The sequence below is a fragment of the Sinocyclocheilus anshuiensis genome, unplaced genomic scaffold (genome assembly GCF_001515605.1).
Source record: "Sinocyclocheilus anshuiensis isolate Anshui unplaced genomic scaffold, SAMN03320099.WGS_v1.1 scaffold1625, whole genome shotgun sequence".
NCBI classification, from domain to species: domain Eukaryota; kingdom Metazoa; phylum Chordata; class Actinopteri; order Cypriniformes; family Cyprinidae; genus Sinocyclocheilus; species Sinocyclocheilus anshuiensis.
The window spans coordinates 164,184-189,205 of NW_015539802.1; the positions used below are offsets into that span (position 1 = coordinate 164,184).

The 25,022-nt window shown below is 34.5% G+C and overlaps 1 protein-coding gene across 7 annotated transcripts in view; it reads left to right on the plus strand.

Annotated features, from left to right (window-relative positions):
* The window catches only part of LOC107683878 (vinexin-like), a 55,191-nt gene extending 31,418 nt beyond the window's left edge, over positions 1-23,773 (plus strand). For 3 of the 7 annotated variants that reach the window (XM_016479929.1, XM_016479931.1, XM_016479932.1), the window contains 19 exons: positions 1,069-1,266; positions 2,504-2,576; positions 2,800-2,939; positions 3,866-3,929; positions 5,746-5,769; positions 6,013-6,106; positions 7,216-7,306; positions 10,457-10,531; positions 10,983-11,093; positions 13,320-13,375; positions 14,426-14,490; positions 15,812-15,864; positions 15,947-15,993; positions 16,685-16,799; positions 16,879-17,004; positions 19,178-19,660; positions 20,987-21,081; positions 21,375-21,481; positions 22,675-23,773. In XM_016479929.1, the coding sequence (XP_016335415.1) occupies positions 1,069-1,266; positions 2,504-2,576; positions 2,800-2,939; positions 3,866-3,929; positions 5,746-5,769; positions 6,013-6,106; positions 7,216-7,306; positions 10,457-10,531; positions 10,983-11,093; positions 13,320-13,375; positions 14,426-14,490; positions 15,812-15,864; positions 15,947-15,993; positions 16,685-16,799; positions 16,879-17,004; positions 19,178-19,660; positions 20,987-21,081; positions 21,375-21,481; positions 22,675-22,736 (2,079 nt within the window). In that variant the 3' untranslated portion in view covers positions 22,737-23,773. Of the gene's footprint in view, positions 1-762; positions 1,267-2,503; positions 2,577-2,799; positions 2,940-3,865; positions 3,930-5,745; positions 5,770-6,012; positions 6,107-7,215; positions 7,307-10,456; positions 10,532-10,982; positions 11,094-13,319; positions 13,376-14,425; positions 14,491-15,811; positions 15,865-15,946; positions 15,994-16,684; positions 16,800-16,878; positions 17,005-19,177; positions 19,661-20,986; positions 21,082-21,374; positions 21,482-22,674 lie in introns of those variants that run through there. The other 4 variants (XM_016479934.1, XM_016479928.1, XM_016479935.1 and 1 more) reach the window with 4 other exon arrangements.
* The last annotated feature ends 1,249 nt before the right edge of the window (positions 23,774-25,022 follow it).

Consider the following 25,022-nt stretch of genomic DNA (forward strand, 5'->3'; position numbering starts at 1 on the left):
TCAGGTGATGAGCAGTGCCTGGTTTCCTTCAAACATGATGCTTGGAATTGAGGTTCATCAGACCAGAGAATCTTTCTCTCTGTTTATCACAGTCTGAGGGTCCTTTAGGTGCTTTTTTGTAAAGTCCAAGTGTGTTTTCATGTGTCTTACCTGAAGAGAGGATTGAGTTTGGCCACATGCCATAAAGACTGGATTGGTGGAGTGTTGCAGCGATGTTTGTCCTCTGTATGAATACTTAGGCAATGGAATCATTTTAGTTTTTTATTTTTAATAAATTTGCAAAGATGTTAAAAACCTGTTTTTTTGCTTGACAATTATGGTGTATGGAGTGTAGATTGTTGTGGAAAAAAACTAATTTAAAGCAGTTTAACATAAGGCAGCAACATAACAAAATGTGAAAAAAATGAAGGGGTATGAATACATTCGCAAGGCACTGTATATCCTTAAATACCCTTATGTAATTTTATTTAATTAAAATTATTTTATCTGCAAGTACAATTTTAAATATATACTACAGTACACTAGAAGTGCACATTCAGTACAATTAAATGCACTTCTTTTTCTCAAGGGTAATCAGTAGAGGAATAAACCTTTTGCCCAGAGAATGGTGTAGTTACAGTATAAAACAACTGGGGCTAACTGATAAAACTAACTCTAAACCTTCACTTCCTGTTCTTGAGAACAAGACAATGTCTTATGCATATTTTTCTTTGGAAACTGTGATTCAGCTCAGTGGGTAACACTGTCACCTCACAGCAGTCCCGGCTGAGCCAGTGGAGTTTGCATGTTCTCCTCATGTCTGTGTGGCTTTCCCCCATAATCCAAAGACATTCGGCATAGGTGACTTGGACACTATAAATTGCCCCTACAGTAGGTGAGAGTGAGTGCATGCATGTGTGTGAGCCCTGTTGTTTACGGTGTCTCCCACATGACTGTGTCTCAAAACACTGGGATAGTTTCCAGCCCCCCACGACCCTGTGGAGTATAAAGCAGTATGGAAAATGGATGGATAGATGGATGGCAACAGTGATTCTAGGTAATGAAATAAAACTTCTCTTTTTCTCTCAGAGAAGAGTGGAGGTGCATGACCATCTTAATGGCTCGCGGATAATTTTCTCGGACGAGGCTCTTCCCGGCAGTGGATCCAGACAGCACTTCATGGCTCCAGATATGACCCAGGAAGTAGTCGTAATCTCTCCTGGTCTTCCTACACCTCCCTCGAGTCCATTCCACATCAGTTCAGCCCCTGCGCCTTCACAGCACAAGGCAAGAGCACAGCCGTAACACATTACTGCTGCAGATGTTATTCCACATGTGTGTTGAGAACTTTATTATTCATATGCACTGGGTTCCAAAGGTCTAAAACCACACTGAAAATCTAGGATTCAAAATGTAATCTAAACCTGGACATACAGTAAACTGATAAGACAATATTTAAGAAAAAATTCAGATTCTGCAGCTTTCTAGGTCAATAAATTTAAACGTAAATAATAATTAAAATATAAATAATAATAAAAAAAACATTGAAACATTAAAAGGGACATGCTACTACTCATACTTTCGTATGTAAAAATGTAGTTTAAAATCTATTGTTCAGTTCAACTCAACACGAAACTTTTCCACATTAGGCTTTGATTGAGTAGCACTGACACAGTGTTTTTATTGAAATAAAGTAGAAATAAAATAGTAATTTTAGATGAAAAACTTAAACTTAAAAAATAGAAATGTTGCTTTGGCAACTAACTGAAATAAAATAAGCTGAAGTAGTAAAATATAACTAAAACTGAAATAAAAATAAAAGTGTATTTTTTTGTTATTTATATTTGTTATTCATTTATAATAACAATAAAAAGTATGAATGAATAACACTGCTTTGACATTATTACATGCTGACTTGGACTGAATGTGCGCAAACTTATATTGTTCTGCCCCCTTGTGGCAATATTTAAAAAAAGGACTTTTAGAATTATAGTATGCTAATCCTGTTTACAGTTGAAATGTGCTTTATTTTCATTTCAATTTTTAATTATTATTAATTATTATATATAGTGTCCCCAAGCTAAGTATTTCAACAATTAAACTACTTTGAATGCATTTGATGGTGGATGGTGCCTGCAACGCATCCTGCCGCAAGACACTTCAGCGCATAGTGAGAGCAGCTGAGAAGATCGTTGGTGCCTCTCTCCCCTCCCTCCAGGACATTTACAACACCCGTCTCACCCGCAAAGCCCTCTGCATTGCAGGTGATCCCACCCACCCGACACACAGCTTCTTTAGTCATGTGGAAGAATTGACAATAAAGCAGACTTGACTTGATTTGCATTAGATAACAAATATCACTCCAATTGACATGTTTTTTTGGGACACTTTTTGTTTTTTTAGTATAAGTGATGTTATATATGTGTTATATACAGTATAACTAATGTTTCCTATTTACCTTATACTCTTTAATTCACTATTAGAATATGATTGTCATATGACTGTGCAATAATGTTTCCATCAGATCGCAGAGGTCAATGGAGGTGGATTCACAACACAGAGTTTCGGATCCTACTATGGGCCGACTCAGACAAATGGTAAAAAAACTTTTGATACGTTTTGATATTACTTGACTAAATTATCATAAGAACTCCTATGTGTATCTTTTCTGTGATTATAAGTAACTATAGGTTTCTGTGCTTGAATTGGAGGAAATTGGAACATTTGAAATTAGAATTGGCAAATATTATATGTTCATATGTTACATTAATATTTCATGCAATTTGATGTGTGTTAAATTGTCATCTCTCTGTCTTTCAGTTGGATTATCCAATGGTGGGATACGGACTGGAGGTTCTGCCACGTTGCCCAGGACGTCCAGTACCGGAGAGGAGCGCTTAATCAAGTTCTCTGGAATAGGTCCTGTAGATGAGACAGGCATGCCAATCGCATCCCGATCTGTGAGTCTCACTCAACCACTGCAGTCCCAGAATGCATTCCTGTGTCACACCTTCAGACAGTTCGAAATAACAATGAAATCCATGGCTATTGTTTCTGTTATCCGTAAATTAGCCGTGAATACACAGTGTGCTGGTTAAAGCAGGGTTATTATAGTCAACTAAAACACTAAAAACTACAACCATAAAATTTTTTTTTAAATAAATGATTTAAATAAAATATAACATAACATAACATAACATAACATAATAAATATTATATATATATATATATATATATATATATACACACATACACTTTATATACTGTATATATTATTTATTTATTTATTTATATAAGCTCTTTTAGCAAGTTTAACTATAACTAAAAATAACTAAAAATTCAGTAATAAAACTTAATAAATACTATATAAACATATACTTTTTAAAAACAACACACAAATAATGACAAAAACATTTTTTATTGAAACTTTAACTAAAATAGCAGAAAATATAACATTAAATACAAAAATGAAACCTAATTTCTCAAAATATTGATAAAAATATGAGAATACCTCAAGAAGAAAGATTTTGTAAGGTGTAGATATTAAGAATGTCTCTTGTATTAAGTTTATTTTTCTTACCCCATTAAAATTATTTGTCTTGTTTGAAACATGTTAACACATTTAAACATGTTATTTATGCTAAAAACAAGAAAAAGCATATGAAAAGCTTCAAGATATGCTCAAGATATAATCATATTTTAAAATCAAGATATATTTTTAGAATTTTATTAAATTATTTGTTAAGCTTTTTTAATTCTGTTGAGATATTTTACTTGTAAACAAGACAAAAATATTGATTACAAATATTTAGTACACCGTTTATGCCAGCATGTTTTGTTTTTATTTTGAACAATGCATTTTTCTTTTTCCCAACCCTTTCTCCAGAGCGTAAACAAGCCCAAGGACTGGTATAGGAGCATGTTTAGACAAATCCACAAGAAACCAGAGGGTATGTGCTCTCCTCCTATCTCTCTCTCTGAAACAATGAGGAAATTCCTCTCCATTATTGTCTGTCACATTCTGCACTGATCCAGAAAGAATAAAGCCAAACTCTGGCTTAGAAATTTTAGACCTCATTTCTTGAACATTGCTTAACCTTTCAGCACATGTGGAGCTCAATGAGAAAGTGCACAATTGATCCTTTGAAAGTGGAACCAGATAGGCTTTGCTGAGCATGATGGGATTCAGGATACCACACTGTGCCTTTCCTTCACCAGTGAAGCTTCTGAGTTAGACGATTTCAAAGTCATAAAAATGTAAAGAGCACAAACTATTATTGTAAACAATGAAACAGCAGCAGACGTGTGGAGGGGTGCTGCTGTAAGGTATACAGTGCCCTCTAGGATATTTGGCCAGAGTCCTGCGCTTGATTAATGTACAGAAGTTTGCAGTTTAATAACTGGAACAGCAGCTGATGTAGTTGAGTAATTATGAACAACATAAAGCTGCGTTACACAATTTGCTCAGTGTGTTTTCATAGACACCTGGTTTAACTCAGACTTACTGAGCTTATAGAAAGAAAGAAGTTAATAGCTGGCTGTCATGTGATAATCTTCCATGGTATCTGGTCTTTAAATAGTATAGTAAGTGGTTCATTTAAATGACACTTTTATCCAAAGAGACTTACAGTACAATTATTACACAGTCATTCTCCCACGAGCAACCTGTGATTTATTGAGATTATAATGGTGATATAGTTTTATAGATTGCTCTGTGTTAACCAGCAACCTATTGCTTAAAGCTCATATGATTAACGACTAAACCACATCAGCTCCTAGATATTGGTGTGATTTTAGATAATGACTATAAAGATGCAGCCAAACATCTGAACTTCAGTACAGTTAAATGTATATTTTTAGTTTTATGTATATTTTATATAATTTTGTTGTTAATTAATTATAGGGATGTATTAATAATACAATTCTGGCATGTTGCTTTTTATTTATTTGCTTGTTTTTTTTTTTGTTATGGCCAATAACTGATACATAGATGATGTTGAAATTCTATATTATATAATCTACACTACTCTTCAAATGTTTGGGGTTGATAAGATTTTTTGAAATATTTTCAGAGAAGTCTCTTCTGCTCACCAAGGCTGAATTTATTGAATACAGTAAGAACAGTAATATTGTGAAATATTATTACAATTTCAAAAAACGGTTTTCTATTTGAATGCATTTTAAAATGTAATTTATTCCTGTGATGCAAAGCTGAATTTTCAACATCATTACTCAGTGTCATATGATCCTTCAGAAACATTTCTTATTATTATCAGTTTTGAAGACAGTTGCTAAATAAGTTAAGTGTGGCTTAATATTTTTGTGGAAACTGTGATACATTTTTATTTCATTTTTATTCAGGATTCTTTGATGAACAGCGAGCTAAAATAAACTGTATATATTTAAAATAGAAGTATTTTATAAAATGTTACAGTTTCCTTGTTATTCAGTACATGTACTTATTATAGTGATAACAGTTTAAGCAGAATTACAAGCAGCTAACAAACCTAATTGTGTAGTTAGTGAATGTTAATTGTAAATGTTAATTAATATGATTGAATACTTAATTGTATAATTACACTGTAACAAATACACCTTAAAATAAGGGATAACCAAAACTTTTTAATATATACAGTTCTACACTATTTTGTGTAAATAAATACAAAATAAAGGATTCAAACATTCTAAACATCTAATATTTGCCCATAAAAAGCTATATTAGGGTCATTTCTTCTAATTTAACTTTGTATGTTTTTACTCCTGCAGAGCCTGAGCTTGACTGGAGAGAAAGTGAGTAGCTGAATAGTTAATATGAAATCATTATACTTATTTCTGGGCTCTATATTCTGTAATTCTCAGTCATACAGAAGCCTGAATTGTGCTGCAATTGCTGTATGTGTTTTACACTTATTTGTGCCCAATGAAATTGTTAAAGCTTTGTATTTGATATATTTAGATAAAGAAATTATTCTCAATTTGAATAATAATGTGAAGTATCTCTCATTAAAATGTTTTTTTTTTCAATGGCAACAGAGAAGCTGTCATCATCTCCTCCTCCAGATTCTGGCCAGCAGGACGGGCGCTCAGACCCCATCACCCTCACCCCTCACGGAGCCCTGCCCGACTGGTGAGAGAGAGAGAGAGAGAGAGAGAGAGAGAGAGAGAGAGAGAGAGAGAGAGAGAGAGAGAGAGAGAGAGAGAGAGAGAGAGAGAGAGAGAGAGAGAGAGAGAGAGAGAGAGAGAGAGAGAGAGAGAGAGAGAGAGAGAGAGAGAGAGAGAGAGAGATCTGATCCTGATTCAATCCGATATAAAGCCCTCCTCGCCAATGAAACCTCAGCAGAATCTCATCCTCTAAACACGCTCGCTCTTCAGCTAGTCCAGAAAACCCAGCTCCTCACTGACTACAGCTTCAGCCCCAAAGCCATTATTAAAGAAATTGACAAAAATCTAAAAGACACTCATGATGAATCTCTAAAAATACACTTTGACCTCCAAAATAAACTCCAATGCTACTCAACCCTAAACAGAACCACTAAATTTGCCAATTATTTATTGATTAAACCATTTAAAGAAAGACAAATCCTCTCCAAATACAGATTAAGTAACCATGATTTAGAAATAGAGAGAGGAAGACATAGACAAACATGGACAGAGCAAGAGCAGAGGATCTGTAGACACTGTGATCTACAGCAAATAGAGGACGAGAAACACTTTCTGCTGATCTGTCCTAAATATCACAATGTGAGGGGAACATTTCTCCCCAGATTTGAAGCCCTGATCCCATCATTTACTGAACTTAGTGATACTGAGAAAATGCCCTTTTTACTTGGAGAAGATGACAACACAGCTGCACTAGCTGCTAAATATGTGTTAGCCATTCACAATGTTAGATGTTAAACATGATTAACTCCATACTGACTTACTTTATCTTTTCATTTATTTAGATGGATTTTATTTATTATTATTTATGTTGTTATTTATGTTGTTATATATATGTTAATGCTCTGGCAACATTGTGTTACACAGTCATGCTAATAAAGCTTAATTGAATTGAATTGAATTTGAGAGAGAGAGAGAGACAGAGACAGTGTGAGAGAGAGAGAGAGAGAGAGAGAGAGAGACAGAGAGAGAGTGAGAGAGAGAGTGAGTTACACAGACACTGGGCAGGTTAGGATCTGTTTCTGCAAGAACCAACAATGATTGCGTACTAAAGTAGCCTCTGTGTGTGTGTTGCAGGGCTGATCTGGGCGACACAGGGAAGCACCCAGAACCCAAGAGTATTTTTGACTTTGAGCCTGGAAAGGGAGCAGAAGAGGATCGTAGTCGGGTAAGCTGTCATCAACCATCACCTCTCCATGCAGTTTAACTAGAAATATTGTCGCAAAAAGACTGGTGGGGTTTGTGTATTGTAGTATAAAGCGGAGCCGAAAGGCATCCAAATGGCACGTTGTTACAGTTCTACAAAACCCTTTTTTTTTAGATTGCCAGTTTTCTAAAGCATTATTGTGTCTGTTGAAAGCCTTTTTGTTACTGTCTATTGGCATTTTGTATGTGGGTTAGTTAGTTAGTCACTTTTACTAATGCTTATACTTAGGTCAGGGTTCATGCAAGGTGCTTTAATTTGGATTTTTGAATTCAAACTTCTGCCTTTTTTAAAATAAACTATTGAGTGATGAGAAGATGCTTGGAAAAGTAGTTGCGCCCGTCCTGCTGGCCAGAATCTGAGGGACGAGATGATGACAGCTTCCCTATAGGCTTTAAAGCATATAAAGGCATATCAGTGAGAGCTTGTAGATGTTTCATACTTGAATTCAATAAAAGAATAATGTCTTTATCTAAATACATCTAATATATAATGCTTTAATAATTTAATCGGGCACAAATAACTATAAAACACAGTGTTAATACTGATCTTTCAGTATATTCCTTACAATGCATAAACATAATAAAATGTAAACACTGAACCCAATTCAAATTTGCAAATTAAAACACTTTTTATGTGAGGATAATATATCACTAGGTACAGTGGGGTGTGATTACTTCTCTCAGAATAAATGTTGTACCTTCAGGGGTAACGCAACTTGTCATTGGAGCATTACCCTTAAAGGGACATCTCTTGTTCCTTTTGCACCTTTAAGGTACATATTACATATTCTAAGGTGCATATTTGTGTTTGTGCACATTTGTATGTTAATTAATGAAAATTGTGATGAGAAAAGCTTGTGTATGCGTAGCAGTTATAGTCATCATCACTCGATTTTGTCGAGATTCTGAAAAACTGGCTCGACTTGACACTCTTCTCAAATTCCGAAATGTTCTTCCATCTGTCTGTCTAAAAATCAGAGCTTTAAAACTACAAGACATGTTAAGCTTTATGTTCTTTTCAAATATATACATTTGAAATGAATATTCAGACTGCACTTAATATTAGTTAACATAAATTCTCAGAAAATTCTTAGATTAAGATGTTTGTCAGGACCCCTGGTTGTTTATGACTGACTTCATGTTTAGCTCAGTGTGAATACGAGAATAAAAGAATCTATTGTTTTATCTCCAGTTGTGGAGCTGTGCGAAGGAAGGCAGTCTTGTGATACGTATTAAACCTGTTAACCGCTTGTGTGATTTAACAGCACCGTAGTTTGTAGAGTTGTCTATAGCTGTTTCTACTTTCGTTCTGTTTTCCCTTAATGTGACAGCTGTCATCTCCACTTCATTCACTAAAGACAGCCTTATTTTGTTAACATATTTGAAAGAAGACATCGCTTATCTTGTCTTAGTTAGTTAACGGTTCTGGATGTCTGACTTGGCTTCAATAAGATTATTAGCTGCCAAGATATGTGAGAGTGAGGAGCTTTTCACATGATACTACCTGTCTGGAGCACTTGTAAAATAGCAAAAAGTCTGCTCTTTACCTAACAATTAAATGAGGCCAAACACATCAGGTTTATAGTTACATAGGCTCCTAAGTTGGTTATGAAATGGTGTTCAGTTTTTACCTGTATCTTGTAATTGTAGGTCTTAAAAAGAAAGTGTTATTTGAATATCACTAAGTGCGTTTACATGCACATTCATAAACTGATTATGCTTAATAAGCTGACAACGAGTGTGGTCATGTAAACGCATTAAACCGTTTTCCTTTATTTGCCTATGGTCATAATCAGCTTATGCCTAAACCAGTCGACATAGCTAGATTTCTGCCCATTACCCTGATTTTGCCCAGCATGTAAACACCTTAACCTGCGATATATCGCCTTTTTGAAGTATGCTTGTGTGATATGTGACGGGAAAGCTTTAAGCACATCCAGCCACAGTGGCAGGCAAGGAGGAAATGAATCCTAAATTCTGACTTTGTGTCAACCCAAGAAATGACAAAAAATGTGTTCTCATTTCATGTAGCTGAAATGTTACAGTATTAGAAACCTCAAATATTAGAGGAGAATGAGTCTGTGCTAGACATTTTGAAATATTCTGGGCTTTTTAATGATTTATTTAACATCACAACCCACATAATAAATAGAATTCTCGAAGGAGAACACATGGATGCTTACTGTATGTTTTCATGTTACCACCAGGAAATAACCTGATTTTTAATACAGTTTTATAAACCCAGTTTACATGCATTGCCAGATTATTGATTTGCACGTAAAGCAGTAAATTGGGTTATTTTAATAAACTGATTTTTGGCAGTTATCAGTATATTAGGGATGGGCATCTCCATAACTGAGGCCGATGCGATATCTTGATGCATAGCCAACATTACGATACATTAAAGATACATATGAAGCAGCTACCAATGCGATGTGATACGATTAATCTCTATTATGATGCAGTGCGATCCGATTTTTGATTAAGAAACAGTTTAGATAGGAAAAATCAATCTACATATAAAATATTGGTCACAAAATAATAAATAATAAAAGTGTAGCGCATCTACTAATAATTATATCTAAATAAATCGTGAATATATGTTAGAAACGATGCATCGCAATACTAATGCTACACTCTAAAAAATGCTGGGTTTTTTCAACCCAATGTTGGGTCAAATATGGACTAACCCAACTGTTGGGTTAAATTTTGGTTACATTTTTAAATTAACTTTTTAACCCAACAGTTGGGTTAGTCCATATTTGACCCAAAATTGGGTTGAAACAACCCAGCATTTTTTAGAGTGCAACATCCGATGCACACTTTTAAAATAAACTTTTATGCCGATGCACCGGTACGAATTGGTGAATCTTACCATCCTATAAAGTGTATTGGTGTGCATGTAAACATGCTTATTGAGATAGTATTATTATTATTATTAATATTTTGAATTAGTTTTTATTTTATATTTTTCATTTTAATTTCAGTTTTAGTTTATTTTTTGTACATCAAGTTGAACTAAATGAAAACGACAAATATTCCCTTGACAGCTAGCTCAAATACAATATGGTTTAATGTGGTCTAATGATATTGTACTATTGTTGTTTTTCAGTCTCTGAGGTCTGAGTCACAGCTGCCTTCATATTACAGCCCAGTGAAACCTCAATCCCAGTCTCCATCCATAGAGGTGAGTGTCTGACATACTTCTGCACATCTCACTTTCTGACAATCTGTATGTTTCTTAATTCAGAATTCTGGATTTTTCTTTTTTAAATAATTGCAATAGCCTACTATTAAAAGTGCATTTGTTACAGTGTACAATCACATCATTTCCTGATTAAAAGTCTATGTTATGGTTAAGCTTTCAGTTTGAAGAGGATACAGTATTTTCATGCTGTTGTAATATACTTATGTAATCAGCATAATCTGAATAAATGAAGGCAGATTCTTTTCCTGCTCTTCTGAATGATGAAAATACTGGACATGCAATTTATCATCATTCATTATGCTGTGTTCAAAGAATTTCCAAATGTTTTGTGATCTTCACACTGTCAAAGTTACAGATTACATTTGAACATGTGAAACCACATCAACACATAATTTGCAATGTGTCACCTGGCTGTCATGCTGTTGTGCAGGCGACGCTGGTGTCAGAGCTGAACCGTTTTGAGGCGGAGCTGGACTCAGACATTCGTGGTCTGGAGAGGAAACTGTCACAGAAGCAGCAGCAGCGGCGAGGCAGGGGTGAGGTACTGACCCTCCCATTGACACATCACACTCACAGTTAAATCCTCTATCACGCACCTCCCTGAAACCAGACTTTATTTGTCTATGATCTCCTACTGCACATCTGTGTCTAGTTCAGTTCATATAATGATATGCTATGCATACACTACCATTCAAAAGTTTGGGGTTAAAGTTTAATGTTTTTGAAAGTCTCATGTTCACCAAGGCTGCATTAATTTGATAAAAAAAAATACAGTAAAAAGAGTAATATTGTGAAATATTAATTACAATTAAAATAACTTGTCAATTTTAATATATTTCAATTAAATTATTTTTTATATATTTTGAAATGAATATTTTAAATAACTAAACTGTTTCACAAGTCTTCCTGTCATTTCAATTGGACTTCCAGTTTAATTTATTGTGATTTGTGGCCTGTTCATTTCAAACACACACTCACTTCAGTTCTGAATTTTGCCCAGCAAATACTAAACAAATACCTTCTTCAAAGTTTTAGAGAGTGAGGGTCACAGAAAAACAGAGACACGGCAGTTAGATAAGACAGAGTTCTGTGAAGTTGTATTTGGCGTACTGTATCAGTCGCTCTAAATGGCTTTTAAATCTTTTGGACTTCTAGCTAGACTTTAGTCATCCATTATGGCTTCACTGATTTCTTTAAAATTTCCACACCCTTCAGACAAGGTATTAGTCTTAAGCTCTCTCTTGTTGTGCCAAAAAAAGTCAAAGAGTTTTTCTGCGTTTCTGGCCACCGTTGTTATGTTATCGTCCTGTCAGTGTGCTTCAGGTTGCTGGATGTTGGCTCTGATCTGACAGCTGTGCATGCTGATCCTCTCTGTCACTTCCTGTCATGCCCAACAGCCGCCCACTGCTGAGCTTTCGTTTGAGTCACGCCAACCTGCGCAGTGTCTGCTCTTTATATCCCAGCTCTGTTTATTTGATGCTTTTCTTGCAATGTCTCTCTTTTTGTGATTCTTAAAGGGGCAGTTCACCCAAAAATGATCAGTTGCCCTTCATTTCTTTCCAAATACCAAGGCAATACCAATACCAAATATCATTTGATCAAAAATACAGTAAAAACAGTTACAAAAAAATACAGTAATAACAGTTTTCTGTTTAATATATTTTAAAATGTCATTTATTCCTGTGAAGCAAAGCTGAATTTTCAGCATCATTACTCCAGTCTTCAGTGTCACATGATCCTTCAGAAATCATTCTGATATGCTGATTTGCTGCTCAAGACACATTTCTTAATATAGTTATCAATGTTCTTTAATCAATTTAAATTCATTCATTCATTGCTTAATTAAAAGTTCAAAGAACAGCATTTATTTGAAATAGAAATCTTTTGTAATATTATGCCTTTACTGTCACTTTTGACTGATTTAATGCATCCTTTCTGAGTAAAAGTATTAATTTCTTTCTCAGCTCAGTATTAATTTCAAATCTTAGTTTTGCCATCACTGGAATAAATTACATTTAAAATATATTTAAATAGAAAATACTTATTTTAATAATGTAAATAATATATATGTTCTATTTATTGTAATAATAATTTTAATATTTTAATAATTGTAATAATATATAACAATATTTTTTGTTTTTACTTTAATCAAATAGATGCAGCCATGGTGAGCATATGAGACTTCTTTAAAAACATTTTTCAAACTTCAATTTTTATTTCAAACTTTCAAATCTTATTTCAAGCTTTCATTTGTATTTTTCTTTGAATACAAAATAAGTTATTGTTGCTCTATTCAATACAATAGAAATGAAAGGACACTAAAACAGTCACAGCTCAAAAATTAACCAAAAAATCCCCACCTATTTTATGTGAAAAACAGACTCATATTTATGATTCATGTTCACATATTTAAATTGCTATTCACTTAAAATCACACTATTCCTTTAATCTAAAATTAGCTTTTGGATCAATGAATACTGCACCTTTAATTGTTTAAAGCTTTATGGCTCTCCCTGTTCTTGTGAATTATAAACTGTGGAAATCTTAGTTAGCTGATTACATCAGCAGTTCCATCTGATTCACATTTACAATGCGAGCAGAATAAATGGAGTGTAGGACCCAGGGGAGCCGTGCAGCTCTCAGTGCAGGAACGGTCACCGCCTCGTGAGATTGCCTTCGAGCTGCTCCCAAATGCTCCTGTTTAACTGCGTCTTTGAGAGAGTTCATGTGTGTTAGAGCTGAATGAAATTGTCATTTCTATTTACAGGGAGCTAAAACCAACACAGCAACCACAAGAACAGAAGAGAACAGACAAGAAAACAGGTAAGCCTTAGACTTGACTTAATTATACTTTGGAAACAACTATGTCCCTAGAAGTTAGCCAAAAATGACAAACCTTAATAAACATACTTTTTTAAAATTATTATTATTTTTTAAATAAAAATGCACTTTTGGGGTCAGTCTTAATCTAAAGCTAAATTAATTTAATTAATTGTATATATGTTATGCAGTTATGAATGGCTTTTATGTAATTTGGATAGAAGTTCATGTTAGAAGTTATACTTCCTTTATATGAAGCAGGTGGGGTAAAGTAGTTTCGCAGTGTGTTTTGCAGTAATAACATCTAATAATGAATCAGTGTAATTAATGATGATGAAATGTGACACATGCAGTAGATTCTCTGTTGTTTTAGCTGTCTTATTAAGGTCATATGACATGCCCGGCCTGTCTCCTCGTCTGATTGGTTAATTGTTGACTCTTTGGCCAGCGGCCCACATACCCGACCCCATGCTGAGCTCTTTGTGTGCCTGTACATGTGTTTGTGTATTTGTCAGAGTGTGTGTGTGTTTATGTCTAAGTGTGTGTGGTCAAATCGAGGATGTCTCGGTCTTTACTCACATGCTTGACCTCACATGCTTTTTTTTTGGGAGAAAAACCTAAGAATTTGTTCATTCATTCACTAAATCTCGTTGATTTTTAGGAAAATGATAAGATCTTATTTGAAGAATAATAATGTCTTGTTATTTTTCTTCCTTATTGGAAACTAATACCGGTCATTTTGAGGAATCATGTTAAGGGGCGCTTACACAAATTTGTTTTCAACTAAAAATGTAACATTTTTATGTGTTTTGGCTGTTCATTTACAGTATATGACAACAGCATTTCGGGGGCCTGAAAACAAACTTTTGAAAACAGGTTTCAAAGTGCAAGTTTTTGAAAATGCTATCTTTATCGTCTCCGTGTAAACTACAAAAACGTGAAAGCATATCATAAGTTATGAACTTTACCCTTGCTGTTTTTTTACTTCAGTGTTCTGCATCTACAGTATTTGGGCTAAATTTGTCACATGATAATTTTGTTTTTCTTTTCCAGCTATCCCATAATCCCCTGCTCTGCTGTAAAGCAGGGCACAACAGCGAACTTCATGCATGCTGATGGTAAGATATAGTCATCTTCCTATCCCCTCCTCGCCTGTGTTTCCTGTTTCCTTGTGCTTTTTGCCACTCTTCTCCTCTCCTCTCATTCCCTCCAATTAATACAAAGTAAACACATTTCTGTGAAATGAGAAAAACAAATGAAGTCAATCACTGTTCAGCAGGACAGGAAGTGTGTAACAAGCAGCAGGATGGAGGTCTTGATTGCAGCTTAGATTTATCCAGTTGTTTTTCCTGGAGATAAATTGAAAAAGACTCTGCCATTGCAAACACAATAACGTGTGCAGAGCTGGAGGCCCGATGAACCAGTATTGAGCCAAAAAAAACAACAACAAAAAAAGATACAACAGAAATTAATTTGATTAATTCTCCAAATTCCCTCAATAATATATGCTACCATTCAAAAGTTTGTGGTTGGTAAGATTTTATTTTAAAAAGGCTGCATTTATTTCTTCAAATATATAGTAAAAATGGTATAATATTGTGAAATATTATTGCAAATATATACAGTATGTGGATATATTTTAAAATGTAATTTATTCCTGTGATTCAAAGCTGAATTTTCAGCATCATTACTCCAGCCTTCAGAGTCACATGATTCTTCAGAAATCCTTCTAATATGCTGATTTGCTGCTTAATATTTTATACATGAATAAATTTGAGATACATTTTTTCAGGATTATTTGATAAATAGAAAGCTAATAAAGAAAAACATTTATTTGAAATTGAAATATTTTGTAGCTTTATAAATGTCTTTACTGTTACAGTTGATCAATTAAATGCATCCCTGCTGAATAAAAATACGAATTTCTTAAAAAAAAAATCTTAACAGTTTGACTCCAAACTGTTGTGACTTAACATGATTTGAAATATTCGTGAAAAGAATCGCCTAAAATAGCAAGAAATAGCAATTTCAGATATTTTTATTACAAATGACATCAACTGACATAGAACATCAACTGATCAAAGACAGGCTACAAACCCCTCATTAAAACCTCTCAAATATGTGGATTATGTAACAACATAAGACAGTAAAGTATCCAGCTACAAAAATAGCTTTAAAGGGGTCATATGATGCTGGTAAAAAGAACAATATGACCCCTTTAAAAGCCAGTGTGCACAGAAACCCTAGTTTAATTTTCAGCAGTCAAGATAACCAAGAGATCCTTCACATGATCACCACATCCTTCACCCTTGGACGTAAAAGTGCTTAAAGATGAATAAACACCCAATAATAGCAAGCTAGCAATAGACACAATTCTGCTTTTGATTTTGATATATTATGGGCCGATATCTCATTTCTGGTCTTCACTTTCCTCTACAGATCGCATAATGTCATCAGACATGGATTTCCCACCTAAGAAAGAAGAGAGAAAGGTACAGTATTTGATCATTTTTCTCTGCTCTGAGGTTTGAATGGAAAGTAAATATTTGAAAGAAAGCATGTTTGTTTACACAGATGAAAGCAGCGCGAACCAAATTTAATTTCCAAGCACAGTCACCAAAGTAAGTCGAAACAAAAGACACAACACAGATTTCATTATTCCTAGTTATTTGCAGAATTGGGATCAGTATATGAAGGATTTGGGAAAATCTGATACAACACAAAAAGCATTGCAAATGTATGGAAGCCTGTTTCCTCCACTGAATAAAAAATAAAAAAGGGTAACTGACTTCTTATCTCACAATTCTGACTTTTTTTCTCAGAATTGCGAGTTACAGTATAAAATCAGAATTGTGTGATGTAAACTTATAGTTGTAAGAAAATAGTTTTTTCCCCCTCAGAATTGGACTTTAGATATAACTCCCAGTTGCGAGTTTATATTTCACAATTCAGAGAAAAGAAGTGAGAATTGCGAGAAAAAAGTCAGAATTGTAAAATATAAACTTGCAACTGCAAGAAAAGTCAGAATAGTGAGTTTTTATCTTGCAATTCTGACTTTATAACTGGCAATTGCGAGTTTATATCACGCAATTCTGAGAAAAAAAGCCAGAATTGAGAGTTTATATCTCACAATTTTGACTTTATTATTCACAATTGCAAGTTTATATCTCGTAATTCTGACTTTATAAAAAGTCTGAATTATGAGATAAAAAGTTGCACTTTGGTCAGCGGTGGAAACAAGCTTCCATATTAATACCACTGCAATAAAATAAAAATTATTATTATTATTATTTTTAAACCTCTCATCCATAGGGAGCTGACCTTACAAAAAGGTGATGTAGTGTACATACACCGGCAAGTGGATGCCAACTGGTATGAAGGAGAGCATCATGGGAGAGTGGGGATCTTTCCCACCAGTTATGTGGAGGTATGCCCATATATATGCAAATGAAACACTTCACACCATCTTCTTTTCATTTACACTCATTCCTATGTTTTCTTTTCAGATTATTCCTCCAACAGAGAAGCCCATGCCAATAAAGTCTCCCACCATCCAGGTGCTGGAGTACGGAGAGGCTATAGCCCTGTTCAACTTCAATGCAGACCTGCCTGTGGAACTGTCCTTCAGAAAGGTACCATATACACTGCACTTCTGCAACATATACTACAACAAATCGATTATGTACAGTTGATTTTCATAAAATATTACATTCCAGACTAATTTTCTTGATTCTTAATTGAGCTGAGGTGGAAACCTCTTTAATTTGTGGCTGGTTTGAAATGAATATACTTCTTTTATTGACTTAAATGGTGTGCTTGTGTTCACGGTTTGACGGATTGCACTGATCAGTTAAGTAAAGGCCTTCTTTTTCGTTTTTCGCTTAGGGGGTAAAAAGAAGTTCGAAATTCCTTAGCAGCGGTTTTACTGTTAGTGAACATCCCTGAGAGCGGCGTTTAGATTAATATGTAAATATGTGCTGCATGCTTTCTTCACAGTAACAGTATAAACACACAGCAAAAATGACAGCAGTGAGAAAACAGCAGTGTTCAGTGTTCATATTCTCACTCTCGGATGTCTGACCTCGACGGACTGAACAGAATATATGATGAAATTACTGTCATCATATATTCACCCTCATGTCATTGCAAAGTTTATGCAGTTTTTCTGGTTACATTCAGGTTACATGGACTTTCAGTATAAATACTACATTAAAAACAGAATTAAATTAAAATAAGACAATACAACTAAAAAAATCGAGATATTATTTAAATTCACCCCCCTCAAGAACAGCTTTGTTGAAGTATTCCCCCAGTCTTAAAAAACCCTGCATATGAAATAGCCTAATTTTAAAAGTGTGATTTCTAGACCTAGAAAAGTTATTTAGATGAATAAAACCATATTATATATAAATCTTAGTGTATAAAATGTTATATTCTTAAAGGGGCCATGAACTGAGAAACTGAAAGTCCCTTGATCTTTTGACATAAGAGGTCATTGTACTATAAAAAAACATCCTGTAAGTTTCAGAACTCAAAACTTTCTGGTTAGTCTGAAAACAGATTATATTGTAGGCAGTCTGCCAAAACAGCTTGTGGAATGTTCTACTCTATGATGTAATAGTGCGGATAAACACAGCCTTCGCAGAAAAAGATCAACGCCTGCTTCGACATCACTGCCTGTTTAGCCCCGCCCACCAATTCTACATCACTGCCTGTTTAGCCCCGCCCACTGATTCGCGCATGTAGTGTTTACGAGAGAGGTGAACGCAGGTCCACTCAGAAACCAAATCATAAAGATGCTCTGAAAACAACAAGATGCTGTGCAGTGCCAAGTTGTGGAAAAACAGTGTTTACGTCGCCTTCCTTCTGATCCCAATGTTAGGAAAGAGTAAACTTTATTTTTAACGAAGATCCAGACCGCGTCAGTAAGAACTTAGTCCTTTGTTCACTTCAATTTACCGCGGATTCATTTACAAAGAAGGCATAATCAAAGCCTTGTTTAATAAAATAATAAAAAGACGATGCTGTCCCAACTATATTGGATCCGACAGTAATGTTGCAACACACAAGTGCAAGTAACTGTTTTTATTATGTGATCACTATTGCTTTGTCTGTTAAACAAATCGTTTGATATGTACTGAGTATTTATGCGTTAACAGCGTCCATTTGTGAAGGACGTAGACTGTATGAAACATACATAACTATTAGCCAATCATAGCAGTGGGCGTTTACTTCAGAGTCTACAATCCACCACGCCTATTCAAACAGAGCGTTCTGATGAGGGGGCTTAAAAACAGGACAGAAAATAGCCTATTACTTCAAAATTATGATGTTTTTTAATGTAGCAATCTTGATAACATTATAAGTAGACCTTAGAGAACAGAACAAATTAAAACACAGGCAGTTCATGACCCCTTTAAATCCTTATTCTTAATTCTTGTCGAGTAAATCATGAACCACTTGAAAAAGTCACGGGGCCTTCGAATATTGTCGTAGACAGTAGGGGGCCTTAGAGTCATTAAGGTTGAAAACCGCTGCTTTAAGGCTTGAGTTTGGTAATTAGGGCAATGCTCAGACATGTAAAAAACTCTTTTTGGAATCAGCTCTCAGCCCTAACTAGTACAAATATGTAGGATAATGGTTGCCTGGAACAATTACAGACAATTACTGCAAATTTTACAGCTTAACATCATTATACACAAATATTCAACCACGGAATGCTGCGATTGACCAATCAGAAGCAAGTATTCCAGAGAACCGTGGTATTTGCCACCAAACAGCTTTCTTCTGTCGTCTCTGTCTCAGGACGAGGTGATCTCTATCACCAGGCGTGTTGATGATCACTGGCTGGAGGGGCGTATCGCCGGCACCAGCCGCAGTGGAATCTTCCCCATCAACTACGTCCAGGTCAACAAAATGCCCCGCACTAAAAGCAGCGATGACTTTCCATCTTCTCCCACTCTTACCCCAGAGCCCCTCAGCCCTGGTCGACCACAGCACTCCCCTCTGTCTCCCTTGTCACGCTCCCCCGAACCCCAGCTTTCACCTCACAAACACTCCAGCCAATCACGCTCCCCTCTGTCACACGCACAGCCCACCTCCCCAAAACAGCCTTCAAACCACTTCCTGTTCTCGCCCACAAACAACCGGACCAGATCGCTGCACGCTCACAGCCCACTGAAAAAGGACACCCGATCACCCATGTCTCCCTCCAATCATGTGCTGACATCTCCACAGGGCCCGGGACTGCCAGCCAACACCAGCTCGCACCCTCCGTACATCACACAGGTTTGTGTAGACTAACAACACTACCTATCTATGTGTATGGCCTATTAATCAGATTATGTCTTTAGTGAATATTTTGTGGCAGATAAGTGTTTTATCAAATTTGAGTATTTTTTATTTGTACAGTACAGTTCACAATTTTGGGGTTAGTAAGATTTTTTTTTTTTTTTGAAAGACATTAATACTTTTTTTTTTTGGCATGGATGCATTAAATTGATAAAAAAAAGTGATAGTAAGGCCTTTTACATTGTTAACATTGTTGTCAACACTGATAATAATAAATGTTTCTCGAGCAGCAAATCAGCATTTGCTGATTACAGTTATTTTAAGCCGTAATAATATATTGTTACAAAATATTACTTTTACAGTCTCTTACTGTATTTTTGATCAAATAAATGCAGCCTTGGTGAGCAGAAGCGACTTTCTTACAAATATGTTACGAAAATCTTACTGACCACAAACTTTTGAATGGTGGAATGTTTTTGCATTGTGGCATTATGTGCTTTTAATTTTAGTAATTTTATTTAAACACTACAGTTCAAAGTTTTTGGATCAGTAAGATTTTTTTTTTCTTTTTGAAAGAAATTGGTACTTTTATTCAATAAGCATGCATTAAGTTGATCAAAAGTGAAAATCCTGAAATCCTGAAAAAAAAAAAAAATCCTGAAAAAAGGGGTTTCACAGTTTCCACAAAAATATAAAGCAGCACAGCTGTTTTCAACAATGATAATAATAAGATTTTTTTCCCCTTTGTGCATCAAATCAGCATATAAGAATGATTTCTGAAGGATCATGTGGCACTGAAGACTGAAGAAAAATTCAGCTTTGCATTACAATAATAAATGACATTAAAACAGTTATTTTAAATTGTAATAATATTTCACAATATTAATTGTATACTATATTAATTATAATTTTATGTAATTGTATGAGATTAAAAATTAATATGCTGCATTTTTATAAAATAAATGCAGCCATGGTGGGCATAAAGGACTTCTTTCAAATATTTTAAAAACATAAAAAAAGAAAACAAACCTTACTGACCCCAAACGTTTGAATGGTAGAATATTTTTGTATTGTGGTAAATAAATGTTTATTTATTTTAAGCTATTTTATTTGTGTAGTTCATGCATTTTCATTCAGTTATACTATACACACAGTAAGGATCAAAAGTGAAAAATCTATATCAGCTAATCACAAGTAACAGCATAAAAACTTGTTAAAGGGAAAAAAAAATGTTGCCATGAATAAGTGCGAACACTTGAGCCATATTGCATATTTTTTGGGGGGGAAAATCTAAATAAATAAAACTACAACAATCATGTTTAGGATGGGACCAGAACACAATCTCCACAGCCCAATGCAGAGGTTAAAATTCCTTCCACATCACAGTCTCCTGTGAACACGGGTTATTCACGACAACCGTGAGTATTCAGGACATCGTTCGTTGCTATAGGTCTAATTCAAGCAAGCATAGAAATATCATTTATTAGTTTTATGACTGATTAAAGGAGTAGTTAAGTAAACTAAATCATCTTGTGAAAGTCATAAGGTTTAGAACATGAAAGAATGTGACGGAATACGACAGAATGTTTATTTTTGTGTGAACAGTCCCTTTAAGAATGTAGAAAATACACTTCTAGGGTTAATCCAGCTACAGTTTTCACTCTTGACCATTTGTTATTGTTTTTCATTCCCTCTTTCTCTTTGCATTCAGGTATAAAGCGGTTTACAACTATAAACCCCAGAATAGAGACGAGCTGGAATTGAGAGAAGGAGATATCGTTCAGGTCCTAGAGAAGTGTGATGACGGCTGGTTTGTAGGTAATGGCCCTTTAAGTTTGCTTCTCTTTACAGCTCATTCTGGCCAAAAACTGCCCACTTATATAGTACAGGATAGGTCTGTTTGACTTTGTAAAGAGATCAACCACTGGAATGAATGATATATTGGTATATTGATTATATTGATTATCACCTCATATTATAAATTCACATTTGGTAATTATATTTTAATTATAATGTTGCAATGGCTAAATTGACTTCAATCGTTTAAAACTATTGATGTTATTTTAGCGTAGTTGTACAGAATTATAGGGGCAGGTTAGTCTGAAATGGACATTAATAATATTTAAGGCCTACAGTATTATATAGAATATTATATAGAATACAAATACACACTAAAAGACTGCTATGGAAATATTTGAACATAGCAATATGCTGATTTGCTGCTCAAGAAACATTTCTGATTATTATTGTTGTTGAAAACAGTACTGCTTAATTGTGGAAATATATTTTTTCTAGTGCAGTCAAACGATTAATCGCGATTAATCGCATCCCAAATAAAAGTTTTTGTTTACATAATATATGTGTGTGTACTGTGTATATTTATTATGTATATATAAATACAAACAAATGCATGTATATATTTAAAAAACGTTATGTTTATATATGAAACATATTTATATATAATATAAAATATATAAATGTATATGTAGGATATGTAAATATATTATATATAAATATTTTCAAAATATATAATGAATGTGTGTGTATTTATATATACATAATAAATAAACACAGTACACATACCTATATTATGTAAACAAAGACTTTTATTTTGGATGCGATTAATCGCGATTAATCGTTTGACTGCACTAATTTTTTCATGATTCTTTGATGAGTAAGAAGTTCAAAAGAACAGCATTTATTTGAATTAAAATCCTTTTGTAACATTAGAAATGTTTTTACTGTCACTTTTGTCAATTTAATGCATCCTTAATGAATAAAAGTAATATATGATAATATGATATATAATATACTATAACAAAACTGAAAGATGTATCTTTTATAGGTTTTAAGTGTGGTCTCAGTGCAAAGCCCTTCCCTGTGCTGCCCTCTCTCGGCCAATTCTCACATTACAGTACTGTCATTTGCCATAATGTGCTAGCAAAGTGGTAGCTGTTTTATGTCACAAGTTTTCTTGCTTAAATGACTTTATATTCTTCTTTTCCTGCCAGGTACGTCTGAGAGGACCCAAGCTTTTGGAACATTCCCTGGCAACTATGTGGCACCAGTTTGAGAGCTTCCACCAGTTCTTGTTCACTGACACTACAGGCTCAACCACTAATCAATGCAAAATACAGTCTGCCTGTACTGCCACTGTACACTACACACAAAACCACTGCCCTCCTCACGAACACAAATATAAAGCCATAAAAACTCCTTCACATCCTCCACCAAGCATGTGCACTCCTCACCTTACAGTATCTCTTGCAGACGTTGCACACAGTTGGGTTTGACCCACTCACGTGTGATGAAGCCACACTGAATTACGCTATTGACTTTATCTAAGATGACTTACTCAATTTTAACATCTTTGTAAAGCTTACCTCCATTTTGGTTTCAGATTTGTAGCAACATTGCCAACGCTACATATCCTGAGGATCTGGATGTAAGAGATGGTTAAAACCGTCCGTTTTTTTCTTTTTCTTTTTCTTTTTTTCAGACGCTCATCACAGTTGTCATTTATCTGTTGCGCTGGCTTAGCTGATCGCCACATCATATACTGTAATAATCACAGCCGCAGTCTTTGCAAGCATTATCAAGTATCTGTAAGCGCTTGATGCAGTTGTCGCCAAGTGTTTAATCTGTCTGTATTAGGTTCATGTTAATTGTGTAGCAAACCCAGCGTTCAACATTATGTTCAGCTTTAGGACGGGGAAAGTGTTGCTGTGCGGTTTCAAACTCTTTTGTATGAGTAAAAGTCTCCTGCTCAGTGAAAAAATCAGTTAAGGTTTGATATGTTGTGGTGGGTTAAACATGGTTTTTGACTTTATATAAATGATTTAAATCTATATCCAAAACCATATTGAACTGAAAATATTAATTAATGCAAGATCAGTCTTCAGGATCAGAAGAACATCATGATTTGCATGCATATTCATTCACAGTGGGGGGAAAAAAATCTTGAGCAGTATTTCGTCTTGTTTTCCTGTAAACATTATAAAACAAGAATAATACTTTGTTTAAGGAGCAAAATTGTACTAGGTAAAATTTCAGAGAATATATCTTAACCTAAGTTTATATATGTGACCCTGGACCACAAAACCAGTCACAAGGGTCAATTATTCAAAATTGAGATTTATACATCATCTGAAAGCTGAATAAATAAGCTTTCCATTGATGTATGGTTTGTTAGGATAGGACAATATTTGACAGCTATTTGAAAATCTGGAATCTGATTGAAATCAAAACATTGAGAAAATCGCCTTTAAAGTTGTAAAAAATGAAGTTCTTAGCAATGCATATTACTAATCAAAAATTAGGAATTTACATTAGGAAATTTACAAAATATCTTCATGGAACATGATCTTTACTTAATATCCTAATGATTTTTGGTATAAAAGAAAAATCAATAATTTTGACCCATACAATGTATTTTTGGCTATTGCTACAAATATACCCCAGCGACTTAAGACTGGTTTTGTGCTCCAGGGTCACATATGTTTTACGTATGTGATGTTTTTTTCTTGTTTTAAGCATTAATATTACTTTTTTATGCTTACAAAAAGAACTTAAAATATTACATATCAATCATGAGCTCTTAGGATTTTACAAGTTGAAACTGACACCTTAAAATGAAGTCAGCTTGTGTTTATTATGTCAAAGTACATGTGCACAGGTTTTAAGACAGGACTTTTCACTGATGGTTTATGTTGGCTATAAAAATGGTTGTGGAAGATGCCGGCGTTCATCGAATTCCATCATTAACTCGCTTTGTCTTCTGTTTTTAATTATCTGGGAACTGAAGTAGCTGACTGCATTTTGTTGTACAGATTGTCGAATCGTTATCACAGAGTTATCAAATAATGGAAAAAAGATAATATATTTTTATTGACACAGTATGTATTGCAGTATGTAAGGTACTCACAGATTTTGATAATGATCAAATAAATAATGAAAAACATTGGTTTGCTTGTTACTTTCACTATTTGAATCATTCTGATTTTCTTCATAGGCCAGTCTGAAGACTAAATGCCTTGCAGCACCTGCTTTAGGCAGTAAATGCTTCTGTTGTTATTCCCACGCTGTCTTTCATTATCAACACACCTATTTGTATGCAACAAATGAAATAATTACTCTTGAGAACATGATGACAGGCCAATGTCATATAGCTCATAATGCCTTAATTTTCCAAAACACAGAAGCAGAACAACAACCTTTTATAACCTCAGTGCTGCTGCCCCAGACTGTTTGATCTTGTGTTTTTGGAGATTGTACTGATTGATTTAGACTGATCTTGTGAGATCTGAAACACCAAATGAATATATATATATATATATATATATGACCCTGGACCATAAAG